The 24014-nt window shown below is 46.0% G+C and overlaps 1 protein-coding gene across 2 annotated transcripts in view; it reads right to left on the reverse strand.

The window, feature by feature from the left end:
- Window positions 1–1102: 1102 nt before the first annotated feature.
- Window positions 1103–24014, reverse strand: part of LOC144800537 (vitamin D3 hydroxylase-associated protein-like) — a 306080-nt gene continuing 283168 nt past the window's right edge. For both annotated transcript variants that reach the window (XM_078671688.1, XM_078671687.1), the window contains exons 13-15: window positions 23447–23555; window positions 21501–21646; window positions 1103–5821 (exon numbers count right to left, since the gene is read on the reverse strand). In XM_078671688.1, the coding sequence (XP_078527814.1) occupies window positions 5687–5821; window positions 21501–21646; window positions 23447–23555 (390 nt within the window). In that variant the 3' untranslated portion in view covers window positions 1103–5686. The remainder of the gene's footprint in view (window positions 5822–21500; window positions 21647–23446; window positions 23556–24014) is intronic.

The raw sequence follows: 24014 nt of genomic DNA on the forward strand, positions 1-24014 counted from the left end.
CATGTTGGATTTTGGAAGTTCAGTGTTTTGTGGGACAAGAAGATGGCACAGTTTGGAGGAAGTTGACATGCATTTGGGTGGCACCCAGCATCTCACTTGACAGAGGTACACCACTACTTGTCACCCCAGAACACTGAATAAATATGCCCCAGAAACACTGAATATTATGTGAGAGCTGCATAGTCTCTCAGATCTGCTGCCTGGAACTACAAGGAGAAGAAGGACTGCCCTGCTGGAATTTGGATTTGCACCCAAAGGCCCAAACTAAAAAGTTCAAACCAGCACTTTTTATTATGTGTAAACAAAAAGCGTAATTTCCAAGCTGAAGTATCCCTTTTCATGTAAAAGATTTACATGTGTTTTGCAGAAGATGAATCTCAAATTTAAATGGCTCTACCATATTTCCCTTAATGACAATATTTATTATATTATTTTCTTTTTTATACCACTCAAGCATATATTATGTCACAACTTTCTATCCCCAACACTAATTTGAATGGGCCCGATTCACAGAAGGAATTTAAGACTCAATCCTAAATTTGCTACTATTTTGGTATTTACAGAATGCACTTACTACTTTTGGCATTCACAGAATGAACTTACTACTTTTGGTATTCACAGAAGTTAGGATTTTGTCTTAAGACAGACTTACGACAAACTTAAGACAGACTTAAGACAGACTTAAGACAAAATCCTAACTTCTATGAATACAAAAAGTAGTAAATTCATTCTGTGAATACCAAAAGTAGTAAGTGCATTCTGTGAATACCAAAATAGTAGTAAGTTTAGGATTGAGTCTTAAATTCATTCTGTGAATCGGGCCCAAAGTTACTTAATTTAATTCATTACTTGTTAAAGCATTCTCTGCAGTCATTATTTTATATTCCTCCAAGACATGGCTTTGTATACTTATCTTCATTGTCTATGGTATCAAATTAGATGCTTATAATTTCTTGCAGTATTCTTTAAATGGTGGCTGGTCTAGTTCATCAAACTACCCTCAAACAAGTGCATGGACATGAATGTTGCATATATAGGAATGCAGCACTTGAGAAATGTGTTGTAGAATTCTACATGAAATAAAAGACAGACTCTGTAATGCTCATATAAAGAAAGATATATTTACTATATGAGAACACATGGACAACTGTCAAGATAACCAAATGTCCAAATTGTAGAAGTTCAGCACATTCTTTTATTCCTCCAAACCACAAAAAGGCGCTTTGATACATGTCCAATTAAATCATAAGTACAATAGAATTTCTCGGCAACTATTAAACAATATATCACATGCCCGTCATCAGACGGCACAGGTTACTCAATTACTAGATATACAGCAATTCAGAAGAAGCTAATAGTGCGTGCCACCTGCATGATAAAGTGTGATGGTGCTCATCATACTATCCTGTCCAGATTAGAACAGTGGGGTTTTTCAAGCCTAAGCAATGCAGTAACCAATCAGAGGTAGACGCTGTGTCTCATCTATATATGGTTTGCTAACAGTGACTTGTTGCTGGGCTAGTATGCAATTGCAAGTCAGAGGGATTGTCTTTGAGTGCGCCTTACCTTGTGTTGCAGGGTAATCACTTCAGCACAGTGCATTAATTCACTAAGGGTCATGCATTTTGTTGTGCACATTCTACAGGCCTTATCGTCATTTAATATAATATAACGGTCAAGTGGCATACATAAAGACAATCAAAGAAAATGGATTCCACAGTGTAACTTGGTTCCACATACTTGAATGCATGCACCATACACCTATTTTTCATTGATACATTATACATTGATCAAAATGATCATTTCCTTATGAGTTTCAAATTATCCTTTCAGGAATGAAAAGGTATGACAAAACACCTCCATAATAGAAGACCGTAACCCTCAATAAAACTTTGAGAAGTTTAGATCTTTACAGAAGGAAGTAACACATCCGTAGAGTGATGGGTGTGGGTGTATGGTTCTGGTTTGTTTGCAAAGTGAGGTGCTGCTGGGTTGGCTTTCCAAGAGACATGAAGGTGGCAGTTTTCTTGACTATTCAGATATTTGCACATTTGTGTTTTTGTGTATGGCTGTGTGTGACTGTGAAAGAGCGTGCATGTTTGTGTCCGTGTGCATGTGCGTCCTCTAGGATCAATATTGGTGATACGATCAACCTCTGGACGATGTTGGATACTCACATGTATGTGTGTGTTCCTGTGAGCGTGTGTGTACTGTGTGTATGTTTTTGTATGCATGTGTGTGCTCAAGTTAGCCAGCACTATTGGGAATAGTACTAACTTCTGGATGTTGTTGGGTACACTAGTATGTGTGTTTCTGTGAGAGTGTGTGTGCATGCATGCAAGTGCAAGGAATGGTGAGATGTGTGTGAAGAAGTATAACTCAAATGTAGAATGAATAAAAGGTTTGTTTATTCATATATCAAGGAGAAAGGATCTCATCCACAGAAGACACAGGCAGGCAGCAACTGACACAGTCCTGGCCTCAAATGGAATCATAACATAACTACATCATGACATTCTAAGAATAACATTCTACAATCAGCAAGTACCACATACATAACACAGTGAAGGATACCACACACCTTCCCCTGAAACATAAAAAATTACTATTTTAAAATATAGTCATTAAGAGCTGCAGGAACACGGGTTAAACGTGTACTTCTCCTGACAGGAACCTCAGACTCGACATGAGCTTCCTTATTAATGAAATTGTTATTTGTTAAAGATTTTCCAGCAGAGCCTGTAAATAAAGTAACTCGATTCAAATTCCAAATCCTTCCATCATTTAGCTTAACAGCATTACGAAAGAGTTTAGTGACATAAAAGGGAGAAGAAAACTTTGACCCTGAAGATCTAAGTGGAAGTCGAATTCTCACCCGATCCCCAACACACACTTTAGTATGAGCAACTGCATGTCTGTTATCAAAGTTCTTCTTCCTCAGTTCAGACTTAACCTCTTGCTTCAATGAACTTAGGTCCTTGTTATGATTCACTGTTTCCACCCCTAAATTTCTCATCCAAGTTTGAAATATTGAAGTGTTTGGTGTTCGACCTCGGAAAAGCACAAAAGGAATCTCACCTGTGGTGGAATGTGGTGTAACTCTATATACCATTACTCTTTCCAACAGGTTATTTTTCCAATCCGAGCCCTGATCCTTAGAGATCTGAATAGATTCCTTAAGTACTCGGTTTTGGAAATGCCTTGGTGCCCTTGGTGAGCTAAGTGAAGAATTTTTTTTCTTATCAGAGAAGGTGTGATAAGTCTAGTGCCTCTCCACAGCAACCCATCCTTTAAGGATAATTTGTCCTTAACATTCCAGTACTTTTTAGAAGTAACACTCAAATTCTTAAGACATGGCCACCCTTTACTCATCAAATCACAAACTTCTTGTAACTCAGAGTCCGTACACATGGCGTCTCTCCAATCATTCTCTTGAACAATTCCTTCAACAATCTCACACACCTTGAGCTCATCTACCTCCCAAGAATCTTCAGAAGATATAGAAGTCTGGTCATCCTGTTCCACAACTAATCTAGAGAGACAATCAGCAACCTTATTATTTACACCCGGTAAATATCTCACATCAAATTCAAAATCTTGGAGAGCGATAACCCATTTACAAATACGTGAAGAAATGGCATCCAAACCTTTTTTATAAAAGACTTCCTTCAACGGTTTATGATCAGTGTGAACCACAAACGAATTACCCCACAGAAACTTTTTCAATTTCCTAATTGCCCAATAAATACAAAGAGCCTCCTTTTCAATCACAGAATATGACAATTCTGGGCCAATTAAAGATCTAGACAGAAACAAGATGGTAATCTCTTTCCCATCCCTCATCTGCTTGAGCACAGCTCCTAAACCTCGGGAACTAGCATCTGTGACCAAAATTGAATCATGACTTACATCAAAACTCTGTAAAGAAGGAGCTAGACTTAAATCTTGTTTAACAAGTTCATACTCCTTTTGACACACATGAGACCAAGAAAACTTTACTCCCTTCTTTAACAAAGCTCTCATGTTAGATGTTTTATTTGCAAAATGAGGGACAAACTTGTTATAATATTCCGCCATACCTAGAAAGGTAACCAACTCTTCTCTCGACTTTGGCGTAGGCAAACTGTGTATAGTTTTCACTAACTTATCCCTAGGTTTTACACCATCAGGAGTCAAACAGTGACCTAAATAGTCAATCTCAGTCAAATTAAATCTGCACTTATTTTCCCTCAAAGTCAATCCTCTGTCCTCAAAACGCTCCAGAACGGATCTAATTCTAAGATCATGTTCATTCTGTGATGAACCAAACACAAGTACATCATCTTGATAAATTTTAACGCCAGTAATACCCTTCAAAACATCCTCCATTATCCTCTGAAAAACAGAGGCTGCAGAGATTAAGCCAAAAGGTAAGCGAGTAAACTTATATGTGCCAAAGGGTGTGATAAAGGTTGTGAAACCCATGGACGTCTCATCAATTCTCACTTGATGGTATGCAGCCCTAAGGTCCAGTGTGGAGAACATGCAAGCATCCCCAAGTTGAGTTAACATGGTATTAATATTGGGAAGAGGGTATCTATCCGCCACAATTTCTCTATTGAGACCCCTAAGGTCAACACAAAAACGAATCTCACCTGAGGGTTTACGTGCTAAAACAACAGGCGAAACCCATTCACTTGCCTCAGATTTCACAATGATTCCATCACTCAAGAGTTTCTCTAACTCCAACCGCATAGGCTCCTGCATAGCTAAAGGAACACTACGCACTTTACATGCCACAGGAACTGCATCTGTCTTCAAGATAATGTTATGCACATAACCAGAAAGACAACCTAGTTTGTCACTAAAGACATTTTTAAATTGACCTCGCCAATCAGGATAAGATATTTCATTTTTACTCAGATTAGGGACCTTTTGTACCCCTACTACATTACAACCAGTAGTACATGTTGACACATCATTTAAGACAGCATTGTCCCCCCCAGAGTGAGATACTATGTCTCTTAGAACAATGCAGGGGTTCTCACCAGGAACTAAGGAGACATGTAAATCTGCCTGATGAAACCAACTTAGAATGCTGTCCCCCCTGCAGGAGATGTAAAAAAAAATGTCTTCTTCAAAATGAATACTGAAAGTTGTAAGGGAAGTCTTCATCCCGTCCTCGTCGCCAATGTGAAGAAGTATAACTCAAATGTAGAATGAATAAAAGGTTTCTTTATTCATATATCAAGGAGAAAGGATCTCATCCACAGAAGACACAGGCAGGCAGCAACTGACACAGTCCTGGCCTCAAATGGAATCATAACATAACTACATCATGACATTCTAAGAATAACATTCTACAATCAGCAAGTACCACATACATAACACAGTGAAGGATACCACAATGTGACCAGGTGCACTTGGGCATTCATAAACTGCAGTAATCGTACGTTCCCAAAATGTCACTCACTGACTGCCTTACGTCACTTCCCTTCACATGAATGAGGCCAGAACTGCTCGAAATGACGCCTTTGGTATCTGCCACAAGCATATCTTTCCAAGGGTAGACATCCTTCACTCAGCACATGCCTGAATATTGCACCGATGTGCACGCCGATCTAAAAAAGCTAATCATACATGAGCTCCAAAATGAATTTTCTTATCTATGAATGTGTGGTTTCAATGATTAATTCACAGTGAGGATCTATAAGGAGCAACTTCTTTTGCTATGGTGAGTCACTCGTTCCACCTCCTTCATGAGGCGGAGGCACAGCTCCTCTTGCCACGGTAGAGCCACACACTGCACAGCCACAGGGAGTCCAACTCCGCCTCTTGCCCCCTGCAGAGCAAATACAAAGATGGACATCAGTTTAGGAGAAGAGGCATTCAATATGTGAATCTTATCATTCAATGTGTCGCCAATGGTAACCACGTAGGCATGACGATAACACAGAAAGGAACAGATGTAATACCATTAAGGATGTATTCCTTACGTCAGCAGCTGCTATTCTTTGCTTGCCCTTTGGTAGTCCTTGCTATCCCCTGTCTCATGGCACCACAGGAGAACTACTTCCAGTTTTTTTTTACCCCTACCACAGGAAAGAGAGAGCAACTGAGGACCAAGTTTAGATATAATCTTAAATCCATTGCTAAATTAGGTTCAAACAAGTCCTGTGCACATGTAACCTTGAGTCAGTCTTTTAAAGGTTTTCAAAAGTAAAACAAGCAAAGCAACAATCAATTAAACAAGATGGACTCATAAAGATAGTTTCTTTCCAAAGAAATGTATTAAGCCTCCCATTCTGGAGGGGCAACAACAAGACAAAAAACTACCAGCTGGTAGGCTTAATACATTTCTTTTGAAAGAAACCATCTATATGAGTCCATCTTGTGTAATTGATTATTGTTTTGCTTGTTTTACTTTTGAAAACCTTTAAAAGACTGACTCAAGGTTACGTGTGCACAGGACTTGTTTGTACTCAATCGGGTGGGCCCTGAACACCCATCACAGAGGTTTTTGGTCTCCTCTGACCGTGTTGCACCGTTCTTATACTGTTATTTTGTTTTACATTTATCGCTACCAGCATAGGCGCCAACTTTTCTTGTACACTCCAAAACCCTACACGGAACCCACACCATTGCTAAATTAAGCAGGTCCTTCCTTGTGCTCCATGATATGCACATATAGCTAAACTTCTGTTTCTCTTTCAGATATACGTGTTGCACTCAATTTTTGCTGTGCCTGTTTTGCCTCAGGTTTTGAGCACCTCAAGGCACTAACTGGCACATGCATCAAACATGCCATTTGCGATTCCTTATTACCGAAAAATAAGGATTCGCTAATAAGGAAGCGTAAATGCCTATGCATGCAGGAATCGCTGAGAAAATAGCGATTCCTACAAATTCCTTAATTGCAAGTCGCAATTAAAGAGCCGCTCCCCATTCATTCCTATAGGCTTGCTGGCCCATAGGAATGAATGGGAGATTGCATGCGCAATTTACTAGTACCAACAGGTACTCACAATTTGCGCATGCCATTTCAAGGGTGCAAGGGTGTCAAAATGACACCCTGTTGCACCCCTGAAATTGTGATGTGCACCCAAGTTGCACACACACAAGGCCCAAGGGCATGTGTATGCGCAACATGAAAGTTTGAAAAATTCACTAAAGTGGATTTTTCAACGTATTTTGCAAATTACCATCAAGTTCAACTTCAGGATAGTTTGCGCCCCCTATTAACGAAATCGCTATTCTAAAGTGGTTCTTGCATTGCATTTAAGGAATCGCAAATTGCGATTCCTTAAATGCAATCACAATTTGAGAAATCGCAAATAATTGCGAATTATCAAATTGCGAGAGCCTTGATGCATTGCAAATGCCCTTTTTGAGGGCGCAAACAGACGATTTTTGCGAATCGCACCGTTTGTGCTCGCAAAAATGGTTGATGCATGTGCCTGCTAGTTCCCTCTCACTACACGCCTGGAGTGCTTCTGTATGGCTAACACTTCCCGCAAAGCAAAATCTAACTAGTGGCAAAAATTTGTTAATATGGGTCAGAAAAACTACTTAAATTATATGTGTCACATCTTCACTACACCCAAGGATTCTTGGTAAAGCAGTATAATATACCTCAATTCAAACAAGGTCTACTTCTAAATCAGTAATACATTAAGGGAACACCAGCTCCACACCCACACAATACCCCGAAAAAAGTGCAAAAATACATCAGTTTGAATTACAACACCGTATGAGGTTTGGGGTGATTTGATACCCATTGTAAATACTTCCTGTTAGACTTGGCATCTTTTGGCGTGTTTCACCGAGTTTTTGCTTTCTGTCCTCCCGGTTTTGACTCTGTTTTTGCTGGTATAACGTTTCTGAGCGCTTTTCGCACTGCTGATCAGTAGTAAAGCGATGGTGCTCCTGTGGTAAATTGTGTTATGATTGGATGTGCGACTCATTTGTCAGCCCCCTGTAACGGGCACTGCAAGTGCCGGGGCTTGTGAGTCCATCGCTGCTCATGGGCCTGCAGCACGGATTGTGCCACCCACGTACGTAGCCCGAAAAAGGTATAAGTGAATGAAGTTTAGTATGCTTGAACTCAGCGTCTAAAGATGCAGCCTTTAGCAAGGGTGTACTTTTCATTCTGAGTTCATAAAGGCCCCTTTTAGAAAGTGGGTATTATTTTGCTCGGTCATCCCGTGTGCCTCTGTTGGAAGGTGGATTGCCTGTCTGGTTTTTGGGATGACCGATGACTGGGGAGTGGGGTGGCTCCTGATAGCCTAGGTAGGTCAGGAAAGGGATCAACTGACCTGGGTTATGATGGGGGACGATGGAGGGAACCTCCTTGCACCTCAAAGGGCCTGGTCTGCCTCTGACAAAGCCGTCTCCACCTCCTGCCAGGAATTCACGCCAGAGACGGTCCAACTGGGTCAGGCCAAACACAGACACCCTCTGCCTGGAAGATCAAAGGATTTTTGGATACAAATGCTGGATCCCAGACCCCTGAACTTTAGAACTCATCTGGATCAAGAAGACTGCCAAGAAGAAGTGCCGGAGAAGCTGTGAAAGGAACGACTACTTTGCTGGGTGCTTTGCTGGGCTGACCTGCAGTAGCTGCTTCTGTCTTGGGCAGTGAAAGGCCTGGACTGGAATTTCTGCATCGGAATTGGTGAGACTCTCCAAGGGCTTGAGGTAGTGCTTGCCCCTGTTAACGAAGTCTCAGTAACAGCAAAGACTTCAGGTTCTTCGACCCGCAGCCCTGGGAACTGTGTGTTTTTTGCTGCAACCCAAAGAACGCCCCTTGACGACGTCTACGACGACCCTGCCCAACACGTGTCCTGAAGGCACCGCAGAGGGCAACGCCGCACCATGACCATGGTCCCACTGACGACACCTGCTGATGCCATCACCAAGCCGCTGCTCACACCGCGACCTGTGGACACCGCACTCTGCACCACCTTGCTTCACAGCGAAGCTTTGGAACTGCAGAGGGCACTACCACAATGCCGCACCGCAACCCTGGTCTCGCCAACAACGCCTGTAGATGCTGCCACAGAGCCGCTGATCGCACCCCGACCTGTGAGCACGCACTCTGCACCGCCTCGCTTCACGATGACGCCGTGGCCTTCCTGACGCCGCCGCTTCCCACCGAAATCAACACCGCTGCCTGCACTGTGGTTCAGGGGCACCGCTCGTGAGTTACACAACACCCTACCCGCATCCCACACCTCAGCCTTGGCCTACCGACGCTGGCGCCATCGACTCCAGCTCGTCAGCCGATGACAGCGCTTCAGCAATGACAACGCTGCTGCTTGCAAAGTGACCTGCTAGCACTGTGACAAGCACTGCCTCCATCTCACACCGTGACCCTGGTTTCACCGACGACGCCATCTGATGCCGCCACCGAGACGCTGCTCGCACTGCGACCTGGGGTCAGCTCACGCCACAACGCTGCGCTTCTCACTGCAGCACCCAACACCTGTTGGTGCCAGCGCTCCAAATCCCATCAGAAAGGAGCACGACTTGCAACGCGAGTGACTTCTATGGCTCCATCGCCCTGCATCTCTGATAGGTACTGTTTGCAGGTCTTCCCGATACCGTAGTTGGCCTGAGACACTGCGGTCAGCCAGAACTGTTTATGGATTTGTTGTTCACGATGCCGTCATAGCCCCGAACAGAGCTATCGACATTAAGGAACTTTTTTTAAAAGCATATTTTGATAAATGAAGATTTTGAAGTATAGTATTGTGGATTTTTATCGTATTTGGTCTTGTCTTAAGTATATAAAGATTGGATTTTTTTTTAACTGGTGTGGTGTCCTTTTGTAGTGCGTAAACTGTATTACTGTTGGTTATGTGCAAATGCTTTACACACTGCCTCTAAGATAAGCCTGACTGCTTGTGCCAGGCTACCAAGGGGGTAAGCAGGGGTTATTTTAGAAGTGTAGCTCCCTTATCCTGACTAGAGTGGTGGTTTCTGCCTTGCTTTGGCGCAAGTCTTAGCTAGCCAGAAATCCCATTTCTAACACTTCTCGATGCCAAGGGCGGGACATTAGTAAGGGAATATAAGGGATATATTTATTTGGAGGGCAAGCCCAATAGATGACGACTCCCAATCAGAAGGGGTAGGTGCCTTCGCTGATGTTAATTACGTTAATCATGGGGTGCTGTAATTCTGTGACATACATTTTCCCAGAGTTGCAGTAGATGATGCACTGGAAGTACAGTCCTACCTTGGAGGGCCAGGTCTTAGTGCCAAGGTACATCTCACAGAGATAGATTATGAAGTCAGCAACAGGCTCTCATCTTGTACACTATGTGCAATGAGGATTCAGATAAGAAAACATGTACAGTTTTAATTTGTCATCAGTCCCTCATTTTTGGCTTTGAAAATGTCAGACGGTAGGCTTAGCCCGGGCTTTTCCGGTCTTTGACGAACGCAGAAGGGCCTGTCCTTGGCCCAGGCATGGCCTTTGGGAGAATAGGAGTGCTTTTAAGCACTAGCAAGTGCCAGGTGCTGCAATCTCCTCCTGCTGCCTCAGAGGAGTCTGGGGGTTGAAGTCCAGTGGTGGCACCCTACAAACAGCGTCCCATGCTGTGGGAGAACAGGAAAAATGTTAAACGCTTGCAAGCGCCAAGTGCTTCAATCTCCTCCTGCTGCCCCAGAGGTGTCTGGGGGTTGAAGTCCAGTGGCCGCGCCCTACAAACAGTGCTCCATGCTGCAGGAGAACAGGAACAATTTTAAGCGCTTGCAAGCACCAAGTGCTTCAATCTCCTCCTGCTGCCCCAGAGGAGTCTGGGGGTTGAAATCCAGTGGCCAGGCCCTACAAACAGCGTCTCATGCCGCAGGAGAACTGGAAAAATGTTAAGCGCTTGCAAGCACCAAGTATTTCAATCTCTTCCTGCTGCCCCAGAGGTGTCTGGGGGTTGAAGTCCAGTGGTGGTTCCCTGCAAACAGTATCCTAAACCGTGGGAGAACAGGAGTGCTTTTAAGTGCTAATGAGCTCCAGGTGCTGTAATCTCCTCTTGCTGACCCGAGGAGTCTGGATATTGAGGTCTAATGGTGATGCCTTGTAGTATCCTCAAATTAGACAATCCCAGTGAGGATATATGCGACCACTGTGCCTTACCTAGGCCTGGTCGCCCCCACGCTCCTCCTGCTTCCTGCTCCTCACCGCCCGCTCCTGATTTTCGCCGCTGCCTGACTTCACTTCCCTGCAGGCGACCCAGCCGCCGCTGAGCCGCCCGCCCGCCTGCACCCGATTTTCCCGCCGCTGCCTCCCTGCGGCCCTGCCCCCCGCCAGCTGATTGGCTCACCCGCTCCCGCCACCCAGCTGACCCTCCCTCCCGGCTCCCTTCTTAAGGGGACCCTGCCTCCAACTCGGGAGCGACCACTGTGCCTTACCAGGCCTGGTCGCCCCCACGCTCCTCCTGCTTCCTGCTCCTCACCGCCTGCTCCTGATCTTCGCCGCTGCCTCACTTCACTTCCCGGCAGGCGACCTAGCCGCCGCTGAGCCGCCCGCCCGCCTGCACCCGATTTCCCCGCCGCTGCCTCCCTGCGGCCCCGCCCCCCGCCAGCTGATTGGCTCACCCACTCCCACCACCCAGCGGACCCTCCCTCCCGGCTCCCTTCTTATGACGCCCCCACGCACGTGCAGCGTTGACGCGCAGCGGGCGCGCCGATTGTGCGCCGAAGGCGTGCCAAACGCAAGCCCGTCTGCACCCGTCCTCGCCTGGACCGCACCCAGCGCCAGAACCCCTGGCCCCCGCAGATGCCAGCCCTCCCGCCGGACCTACGACTTCGCCACCCTCAACGCACTCAACACAGGCCGGATCACCGGATGCTACCGAGCCACCCCGCGACACACCCACGGACCCTTCTGCTGCCGATCCTGCAACTTCTCCTGCTTCCGGACCTGCACCGCACCCGCCAAGCCGAACACCAGCAGCAACCACCTCCAGTGCATCCTGCTCAACACCCACTCCGTCCACAGACACGCCGTGGAACTATGGAACCTGCTCGACACCACATCCCCAGACGTTGCCTTCCTCACGGAAACATGGATGAACGCCTCCTCAGTGCCCGACATCGCCATCGCCATCCCGGACGGATACAAGATCACCCGAAGGGACCGCATCAACCAGACAGGAGGAGGCATCGCCATCGTCCACAAGAACACCATCCGCATCACGACCAACTCCGACGATACCCTCACAGCCGCCGAACATCTTCACTTCCAGATACACACCGACCCCAAGACCACACTCAGAGGCACCCTCATCTACAGACCCCTGGGACCCCGCACACAATTCAGCGAAGACATCACAGACTTCATCAGCCCGCACGCCCTCGCCTCCTCCGACTACATCCTCCTAGGGGACCTCAACTTCCACCTGGAGAACAACAAGGACAGCAACACCACCACCCTGCTGGACAACCTCGCCAACCTCGGACTCAAGCAACTGGTGAACACCCCCACCCACTACGCCGGACACACGCTTGACCCCATCTTCTCCTCCAGCAAGGACGTCTCCTTCAGCCACTCCACCGGACTCCACTGGACAGACCACAGCTGCGTCCACTTCAGCTTCAGATGGACCACGACTCACCACCGCCCGCAACAGGTTCCCCGAAGGAGCTGGAACAAGATCACCTCCGACCAGCTCTCCACATCCCTGAACCTGAATCCCGCCAGCTCAACGGACCCCAACCAGGCAGCCAACAACCTCACACAGTGGATCACCAACTGCGCTGACGACCTTGCACCCCAGAAAAACCATCCCAGCAGACCCAGCAGCAAGAGGGTCTCCTGGTTCAACGACGATCTCAAGAACTCCAAGAAGAACTGCTGCACCCTCGAGAAAGCCTGGCGCAAAGACCCAACTACAGACAACATGACGGCCCTCAAGCACGCCACCCGCAAACACCACCAGCTGATCCACGCCACCAAGAAAACAGCATTCAAGGAACGACTAGACAACAACGCACACAACAGCAAAGAACTCTTCAACATCGTCAAAGAGCTCTCGAACCCCAGCGCCGGAACCAACGACATCACCCCCTCGCAAGAACTCTGCGACTCACTCGCCTCGTTCTTCCACAACAAGATCGCCGACATACACAACAGCTTCGGAACACAGACCACGCACCCAACCACCGAACCGACGCCACCCACCCCCACCCTCTGCGCCTGGACCCCGGTCAGCACCGAAGACACCATCCACACGATGAACACCATCCACTCCGGATCACCAACCGACCCATGCCCCCACCACGTCTTCAACAAGGCCGTCTCCGTCATCGCACCCCAACTCCGAGACGTCATCAACTGCTCCTTCAACACCGCAACCTTCCCGGAGAGCTGGAAGCACGCCGAGCTCAGCGCCCTCTTGAAGAAACCCACAGCGGACCCCACCGACCTCAAGAACTTCCGCCCCATCTCGCTCCTTCCGTTTCCTGCCAAAGTCATCGAGAAGACCGTCAACAGACAGCTTGCCGCCTTCCTCGAGATGAACGGATCCCTCGACCCCTCGCAGTCCGGCTTCCGAGCCAACCACAGCACCGAGACCGCCCTCATCGCAGCCACTGACGACATCTGAGCCCTGCTCGACAATGGGGAAACAGCCGCCCTCATCCTCCTGGACCTCTCCGCTGCGTTCGACACTGTCTGCCACCGCACCCTAGTACAACGCCTCAGCAACACCGGGATCCAAGAGAGAGCTCTGGAGTGGATCATCTCGTTCCTCGCCGGAAGAACCCAGAGAGTCCGCCTCCCCCCGTTCAGATCCGAGGCCACCGAAGTCATCTGCGGCGTACCACAAGGATCATCACTCAGCCCCACCCTCTTCAACATCTACATGAGCCCCCTCGCGGCCATCGCATGCCAATACAACCTCAACATCATCTCCTACGCCGACGACACTCAGCTGATCCTCTCCCTCACCAATGACCCAGCCACCGCCAGAACCAACCTACACGAAGGGATGAAAGAAGTAGCCGAGTGGATGAAGAACAGCAGCCTGAAACTCAACTCAGACAAGACGGAAGTCCTCATCCTGGGAACATCTTCCTCCACCTGGGACAACTCCTGGTGGCCCCCTGCCCTGGGCAGCGCACCCAAACCAACGGACCACGCACGCAACCTGGGCTTCATCCTGGACTCCTGCCTCTCGATGACCAGACAAGTCAACGCCGTCTCGTGCTCGTGCTTCAACATCCTACGCATGCTCCGGAAGCTCTTTCGATGGATCCCCACCGAAACCAGGAAGACGGTCACCCAGGCACTCGTCACCAGCCGACTGGACTACGGAAACACCCTCTACACCGGTACCACAGCCAAACTGCAGAAGAGACTCCAACACATCCAGAACGCCTCCGCACGACTCATCCTGGACATCCCCCGTCACAGCCACATCGCCGGACACCTGAGAGACCTGCACTGGCTCCCCGTCAACAAGAGAATCACGTTCCGACTCCTCACCCACGCCACAAGGCCCTCCACGACCTGGGCCCCAGGTACCTCAACAACCGCCTGACCTTCTACATTCCCACCCGCCAGCTTCGTTCGACCAGCCACGCCCTCGCAGCCGATCCCCGCATCCGAAGGATGACCATGGGAGGAAGATCCTTCTCCTACCTGGCAGCCAAGACGTGGAACTCTCTCCCCATCCACCTCCGTCAGACCCAAGACCACCTCTCCTTCAGGAAGCAACTCAAGACCTGGCTGTTCGAGCAGTAGCAGACCCCCTCCCCCCTAAAGCGCCTTGAGACCCTCCGGGTGAGTAGCGCGCTATATACATTTCTTGATTGATTGATTGATTGATTGATATATGAAGTTAAAAGGTGATCCTATGACTCAAATCAGTCATTCAATTGATCCGTATTCGTCTAAAATATGCTAATAATGAATGCCCACAAATTACATCTAATGCCGTCCAGGACAAAATTCTCATCTTCTCTTATTCTCCTCCCTTCACCAAACACGGTAGGCTGGACTTGATTGCAGATAGTCTCCAGCCGAAGAATGAAGCTTTATCAAGCTATTGTGATGTTAGAAGCCTGTGAATTTTCCTAGTCAGTGAGGTGAAGGAAACCAGATGCTGCTGTAGTAGCCTCTGTTCAGTTGACTAGTGTTCCTGCTCCCGTTCAAAGCAGAAGCTAGATTATGGGTGTTACTCAAATATAAGAAATTGAACACGAGACCCCAGCAAAGTTACACCGCAGCCAAAACACTTGTTCACAATTAATTCTGCCTGGCATGCTCAGCCCATGCTCTTATTCAAGGTTTAGCCAAGTTGATGCCCAATGTGTGAGTGGCATACCAGAGAGAAGCATCAAATAATATGCAGCTGCTTTCCCCGTTGCACTACTGGTGCTCAACCGCTAACTACCACTGATTCCTCTATCTCATCCTTCACCTGCAATCCACAGAACAAATTTCGGGTGTGAGATTGCTACTGCGGAACTACCCCAAAGCTTGCAACGGTACTCTAAATGTTGAAAAGTCTGTGATTGCTTTAATAGGGGGATCTCCAACAAGTAACTTGGGATCTACTGGTAGTTAACCTCAGCACTCTTGAAGTGTGTGAAGCCAACCCTAACTTGCTACTTGACAGTGGCCTCCAGTTCCTGCTTGTTCCAGCTTGATCCAGTTGCCAGTTTTTGACCAAGTGACACCTCCACTGCCAGCCTTTTTCTGCTCACCATTTGTCCCACCAGCAGAAGCACTGCCTACATCAGTACCTACTTAATACAGGCTGCAGTGCAACCACATTAGTAGGCACCTGGGCACCTAGCTTGACCCTGGCCAGTGGCCTTCAGTACCAAGACCTTCCATCCTGATTTAGTTGCCACCTTTTGCACAAGTGAATTGACACTACCGCTGCCCGGGTTTTCCTGCCCAGGGTTTTCCCATTCACCAATTTTCCCACCGACAGGAGCCCCACCCACCCAAGCACCTACTTATCAGATCAGGCCGCAGTGCATCTTCATTAGTAGGCACCTTGGCACTAACTTGCTAGTGGCCTCCAGTTTCTGCTTGTTCCAGCCTGATCCACTTGCCACCTTTTGACCAAGTGACAATGCCCTTGTTTTACCGCTCACCATTTTTCCCACCAACAAAAGCCCCAGTCACCCAAAGGCCTACTTAATGCAGTCCGCAACATGACCCTGTGCGCAGCGAGTGCACCAAATGCAAGCATGTCTGCTCCCTTCTGCCCCTGGAATGTGCCTAGCACTAGAAATCCTGGCCCCACAACCATCCAATGCAACACCACAACCACAGTAGCCATTGGAACCAACAAATGCCACCGCTACTCCTCCACCATCCTCCATGACCCTAATAAAACCTACCTGCAAACACGCTGCTGCTGCACATCCCCCAGCACCACAGTTGGACCTTTCGCCTGCACACATAGTGATTTCACCTGTGACACCTCAGAGACAGACACACCACTTTCAAATAACTTATGCTCACCACCACCCCACCAACTATCCACCATGCTCCTCAACATCCGATCCCTCGAGAATCCCTCTACCGAAATCTGGGACATAGTCAACAGCAACACACCGACATTCTCTTCCTGACGGAAACATGGCTCAACCCAGCCTCTTATTCGGACAACGCTTCAGCCATCCCACCCACCTACAAAATCATACACCAGGACTGAACACACAAACCAAGCGGAGGATTCAAAATCATCTACAAACAAACGATTGACTGCTCCAACTCCATGAACGCGGACACTAACTGCATGGAACATCTCTTCTTCAAGATGCAAATGGAATACGCCACTCTTTTGGGAACTCTCACCCACCATCACTTGGCCCCGAGTGTAATTCTGCAACTACATCACATACTTAATCTCTCCCCTCTCCATCCAATCAACCAACTGCATAGGACTCGCTCAGCTCGTCCAAAGACCAACCCACACAGCAGACCACACCCTCAACCCTATTTTCTCCACCCAAAACAAGAGCACCACCACCCACATGTCCTCACTCACATGGTCCAACCACTAAATCATACATCTGAATATACCTGCCCACCAAGTTACACCACCGGAAAAAACGAAAACCCTAACAAGACACTGGGGTACAGTAGCTGAAGAAAACTGGACCAAGACCCTACAGGAAGGCTCATCCAACCACACTGGGAACCCTAATATAAACACAAAGCTCTTCAATAAATGGCTCACTGACTGTGCCAACTGCACAGCTCCACCAGAAAGAAGACCTACAAAATGACCCAGTTGGTACAAGAATGACCTCAGGCCACTGCAAGCAACTTGAGAAAATATGGAGACCCCTCAAAAACACCACAGCGAGATATACATACAAAGCAACCCTCCACCTCTACCACCAACAACTATAAGCCACAAAGAAAAGGGCCCTAACTCTCAGACTTGAAGCCAGTTCCAACAATGGCAAGGAACTGTTCACTCTCTTCAAGGAATTCTCCAAACCCGCAGTTGCCAACAACAACATTATCCCTGCAACGATATCTCAAACTTCTTCAAACAAAAGATAGCCAGGATCTACACTTTTGACCCACAAAATACCTATAAGAACTCACCCACCCAGCCGGACACCTCCTTCATCACCAAACAGCAACTAAGCAATTTGAATCTCCTCTCTAATGAAGAACCTACCACCCTGATGAATACCATCCTCGGACTCATGCCCCCACTTCATATACACCCTTGGAAGAATCATCATCTCCTCCACACCCACCCCTATCATCAACACCTCCATGTCAAGGACACATTGAATAAACCAATAGTGGACCCCAACACCCTCAGCAGTTATAGACCGATCTTGCTCCTGCCTTTTCCTGCTAATGTCATGGAAGAAGCCATCAATACTCAACTGGCATATCACCTAGAACTCTATTAACTCCTAGACAGCTATTAATCAGGCTTTCACAGCAACCACAGCACACAGGCAGCCCTCATTGTAGTCACCAAAAACATCAGAAGTATCTGCGACCAAGGAGAAATGGCCCCACTCATCCTCCTTGACTTCTCTGCAGCTTTCGATATGGTCTTCCACAAATCAGAAAGCTTCAGCACTTGGGTATCCGCGGTACAGTCCCTCAAGGATCGTTGCTCAGTTCAACACTCAACGTCTACATGACATCCCTTTCGGACATCGCCAGAGCCCACAGCATCAACATAGTATCCTACACCCGCATAATAAAGTTCCTCCTACCCCTTATTAACACAACCAGCACAGCCAAAGCAAACTTCGCCAACTGTATGAGAAACGTGAATGCCTGAATAAACAAGAATTGTCTCCAGCTCAACACAGACAAACTGGAGTCCAAATCTTTGGCAACAATCACTCCCCCTGGGATACCTCTTGGTAACCCTCTGAACTTGTCCCCGACCCACCTCTGCTGACCATGTCATGAACCCCAGGATCATCATGGACACAAGCCTCTCTATGAACAAATACGTTAATGGTTTCCCCTCATCATGCTTCCACATCCTGCAAATGCTGCACAAGATTTTCAAAAGGATCCCACTGAATAACAGATGAATGGTCATCCAGGCTCTTATTACAAGTGCACTTGATCATGAAACCCTATACATCGGAATCCCAGCCCATGTCTTAGACCGACTCCAAACCACCCAGAACGTCACTGCCAAACTCATTCTGAACATCCCACGAAATAACCACATCTCTTCTTACCTCAGCAATTACCACGGGCTCCCAGTCCAGGAAAGATATAAGTTCAAGCTACTCACCCACGCCTACAAAGCCCTCCAACACACCAGTCGAGCTTACCTCCCCCACCACCTCAACTTATACCAACCCGTCAGACACCTCTGATCTGCATCCTAGGTAAGAGCACACCTCCCTCGTATCAAGAAGACCAGAAGCAGAGGAACTTCCTTCTCATACCTCACAGCTAAGACCTGGAATGACCTCCCGAAACACCTCAGAACCTCCCCCTCCATCATGGACTTCCAAAGCAACCTCATGACATGGCTCTTGCAAACAAAACAGGAATGATCTCCTCCTCGCCCCTCACACTTGCCCTACTCAGTGCCGGAATACCCTCACAGGGGATTAGCTGCAGTTTACAAATTAAGATAACATAACATCAGTGTTGGATTCCAACAGTCTGTGTATATTAAAGAAGGCATTACTGCTCATCTATAGACTCGTAGGGCCTGATTTAGATTTTGGAGTACAGATTTTACTCTGTCAGGGTGATAGAGTAAAATTCTCTGTCAACTTGACAGAGGAACCACACTCTGAATTTACAGAAGTCCGTTGGCCTAGTGGACATCTCTACCCATTTGCAGGAACTGCCGTCAGGGTGGTTCCTGCCAATGAATTGAATGTGTGCCATTCAGCTCCAACAACATGACTATGCAGCCCGACAAACTTTCAAAAAGTTGTTTTGTTTTCAAAACTAAATGCCAAAGCAGACTTTTCTTTTTGAAAATAAAAAAAACGAATGACTACCTCACTATGCAAGTTTACTCCCAAGTGGTGGGGACCATTTAAATGTTTTTACTTTCACTTATGGTCATATTTTGATGGTCCTATGTAAAAGTAAAAGTGAGTAATTTAACCAATTTTGACCTTTTGGCTGTCCACCCGATTTACAGTGGTAAATCGGGTGGACAGCCAAAAGGTCAAAACCCTGATGATTATCCTTACTCTGCCAGGCCATCAGAGGAATGTCAGTGACAGAGCTGGTGTACTCTCTGTTGCTGACTTATTAAAGGTCCACCCGACTCTTAATGAGGCAGACAGACCTTCAGTTTAGGAGAGAGGGTACTCTGTCCCCAATATTTTGTCAGTTGCAGGCATTTATTATTGTTAAGCTTTTTCCTTGCATTTCTGCTGGTATCCTTACCTGAAATGTTTGGGTGGCCACTAGTGAAATGCTAACCTGTGTCATCACTATTTTAAAGTGACAAAACTTGCTAGTATTTCAGGAGAACTGTCCTTGAGGCGAAGTATCTCTCTATACTAAAAAGACTGGAGATCTCAATCTATTTGTATCCTTTATCTTCAGAAGCTTTGAGCGAAGGCACCACATACTGCAATTGTGTCACTTTGAGCCCAGTTCACTATTTTTAGCACTGCACAGGTATTGTGGTAATACACTAGCAGAAAATGCACCTTGTGTAATACAGAAAACCCACATCATTCACCAGTACTTCTGGGTGCTGATGAGAGATACCCATGCGCTGTCTTTGACCCCTTCATACTGCCTTCCCTACCATTGATCTGAGCTCATGAAGACAGTTGTTCTAAGAATCTTCTTTACTTTCTTTATTTTCTCCCTACTTGCATGAACCCTAGGCTACACCTAGAAATTGTAGGATGTGCAGGAGTTAAGGGGTCATGCATAATTAGTGCAGACCACTGGAACTAATCGTTGGAGCCTTGGGTGTATTTGTTTTCATCAGACTTTGACCCAGAACAAAGAATGGCAACAACGAAGGAAGAAGAGAACGAGAGGCTAAGGGGGCAAATGGGGGATGCAGGAATGTAAAAGAACAGGCAAGAGTGAGATAAGGCGCTAGAAAGTGTAGGCAGATGTGTGAGGCAGGAGTTGGAATCAAAACTAAGCAAGCTTGGTATTTGCCAGCCCTGCTGTTGCTAAGCTCCTAAGAAAAACGTTCACCGCAGGAAATGTTTCGTTGACAAATTAAGCACTGCAATCCCACATGTTAGCACCCTCCCACAACTAGTGCGTCACCTTTGCTAATTCATGCTGCGCATCTGGGACAATGTACTCAAAACTTGCCCCGAAGCTGCCCTTCCATGCCACTCCATACGCTCATTTGCAAAGACAGGCACTATTGTGCAATTCTGCTCTTGGTATCAGTCATCATCTCTTGACCTCATGCACAATGAAGAGTCGTACACTTTACTGCTGTAAAGTGTGCAATGAATATGTTGCACAGCAAAACAGAAACAACGTACAAATCATCCACGGACCCTAACAGCTCAAACTTAAAAAATTTCAATTGCTAAATACTTAAAAAAACATAATTTTAATTCAGCAATGCATACATCTAAATCTACCGTATTCTTAATCTCTACAGATTTATGATGCCAGAGATCGCTGGAAAAAACAAACATGAGGCAGAGGAGCTCTTGATAGAGGTTTATTGTTCATATTTTCTGACAATCACATTGATTAACCTCAACAAACCTTGAGTCAGAAATATCCTTACAAAACAGACAATATACACTATACAGGATGAAGAAAATATAGAGCAGGAACTTGAGTATCTCGGGGTGAATCTATAGACAAGGAATGTTTCCCTGGAAATAGCTAGCCTGCAGCTAAGTGCATGGGGGATTTGGGAATTCAATTGAATGAATTAATAGCATGTGAGTTAGAGCCTTTCATGAAACACAAGCCATGATACTGTTTATTATTGATTTCTGAATTAGCCCTCTAGAAAGGAATCCGATTGAACTCGATATGAACTACGATATCTTTAGGTAATGACCACCCACGTGCACCTCAAATAGTTACTAACCTCTTTTAACAAGTTGTCCCAGTGGTCATTGTAGTGTCCCTTGTACTGCTTCAGCTGCTCTTCATCATCTTCAGTCACTACGGTTACAGGCACCACTCCAGCAGGGAAATTTAACAAGTTATATAGATGTGTAGTAGTACTGGCATCTAGAAAAATTAAAATGACACAAACTTGTATATAACTCAAGGGCAATATTCCAATTCGGAGATCATACATCACAGGATCCAGCACTACAGATGTGGGAAGTTATGTGTAAACAAAAAGCATTCCCCTGTTTAGGAAGTATTGAGTAATATATGGGGTACATTTTTATGAGCTCTTCAAAGATTGTAAAATGTATGAGTAACTCTAATTGTTCTCAGACTATGTGTCCCCTATGCTTATTGCAGGATAAACGCCTTAATGCAGTTCTTACTAAACTTTTTAAAATTACAACTCAATTTTTAGACCAACAAACCTTTGCGACCCACTAAGCTTTAATGGACTTGAGTTGGCCGACTTTTTAATGTAACTAAATCATTATGAGGTAGTGCATTTACAAGAAACATATTTTCCATTGAAATAGCAACTTAATTTGCACAAACATATAGGGGTATATTATCAAGGGGTTTTATCTCCGCTTTTTTGGCTTTAAAAGCCAAGAAAGCGGAGATAAAATTATCTCCCTATTACCAAGCTGTCGCTAACACCAGTTAGCGACAGCTAATAGGAGATAGTGACCATCATGGGCTCCACTTTGCATGTCAGTGATATTTATCACTAATGATATGCAAAGTGGGCGTGCCAAGATGTTAGCGACTGGAAACAGTCGCTAACATCGCTATCTCCCATTACCAACTTTTGGAGATATTTGCGCTAAGGGCGAATATCTCCAAAAGCTAACACCTGCCCTGAGCAGTTCTTAGCCATGTTATCCAATGGGAGGTGGATAACATGGCTAAGAGCATTTGCTCGATAATGCATGAATATCGCTGACTTTTCAGCGATATTCATGCATTGCGGGCGTTTTTTATCGCATTTGCGATAAACCTTGGTAATACCAAGGTTTATCTGCGATAAAAATCGCCGATGTGCGGCGATAATTTTTGTCTCTAAACAAGTTAGAGACAAAAATTATCGCTAGTTGTTGATAATATACCCCATAGTTTTACATATAAAACTATACTGCACCCAAATGGTAATGTGTGGAAATCAGGTTTCAGTGAATATTTACATTCACATCTCTGAATTACCCAAAAAATGTGCAGTTTTTGCTTCCCTAACTGGTAAATGCATACAGTTCATTTACAGGTATTTACATTGTTCTATGTTATAAAGAATTACATCCCTCAGCCTTTTCTTTCATACACTACCCCAGCAAGATTGTCACATAATTCATGTTACTTTTCTTTCCCTGCCTGCAAAGTGAGAGGAGTTTGTAAACACCAAACCACATGTTAAGAAAGAAGTAATTTGCCAGAAGACATAGGCTGACATTTGACCTATTTCTTTGAAGTACAGCAAATATGACAAGATAAATGCAGAATTTAAAAGTATCATTATTTATCTCGTGAACTTTCACAACCGACCCAAAATCGGCTTACGACCTACAAGTGGGTAGTGACCCACAGTTTTGGAAACACTGCCTTAACGTGTTGTGTGGATAGATGATACCACATCCTTCGGGCTAGCCAATCATTTTTCTTAGTTTCACTTTAGGAAGGCAGTATTTACAGAAGCTCCCCATCACAAATAGGACTTGATGTCTGTCTATGTGGCAACTATCTTCTGAGTATCATAAAAGCGGAAATTAAGGAAGAGTCCGATCACAGGGTTACCAACTAACAGAAATGATGGTTAATTTTACTTTTTTTTGGTGAATTTTTGAAAAGGTAACAAAAGATTCCAAACTACTTGCCCCCCAAAGATGCCCACTTATTAATAAAAAGTGATATATTTGGAATTACCAAACATCTTTCCCAGGACGCCTATGTTCAAAGCGGGACCCATAGCAGGGCAGAGCAAAACATCCAGATTAAGCTTTTTCCATTCATCCATAAACTCCTCACGATAAGCCTAGGAGAGGGGTCGAAAACAGGAAATATTTCACAATTAAAGAAGATATTTTTGGCTGTACATTTTGTATGGCAGAGAAAACAAAAAAGGTGATGGGTGAAATTTTAGAAGTACACTCTAGTAATTACTCTGTGCCGCATTACAGTTCATCCAATTTTGGTCCCTGTACCACTAGAGACAGGGACCGACCATGTGGTGATCAGTATGTATGCATGTATGTATGTTTGATTTTTGTAGTGGCACTTGAGTATGAGCAAAGTCCAGCATGAAATCAATAAGTGATAGAAGAGGAGTTTTGTGGACTGCTAAAACATTGTGATACTGCGTTCTTTAAAGAGCTTCACCTTCTACTCTTTCTTAAATTGGAGGAGTGTTGAGGTGGTTCTGGTGTATATTGGGATGTTAGAGCCCCACCATTGATAGAACGGTTCTGTCCAAAGGTAAGGACATGCCCCCTTA

Source organism: Lissotriton helveticus, chromosome 1_2 (genome assembly GCF_964261635.1).
Source record: "Lissotriton helveticus chromosome 1_2, aLisHel1.1, whole genome shotgun sequence".
Lineage (NCBI taxonomy): Eukaryota > Metazoa > Chordata > Amphibia > Caudata > Salamandridae > Lissotriton > Lissotriton helveticus.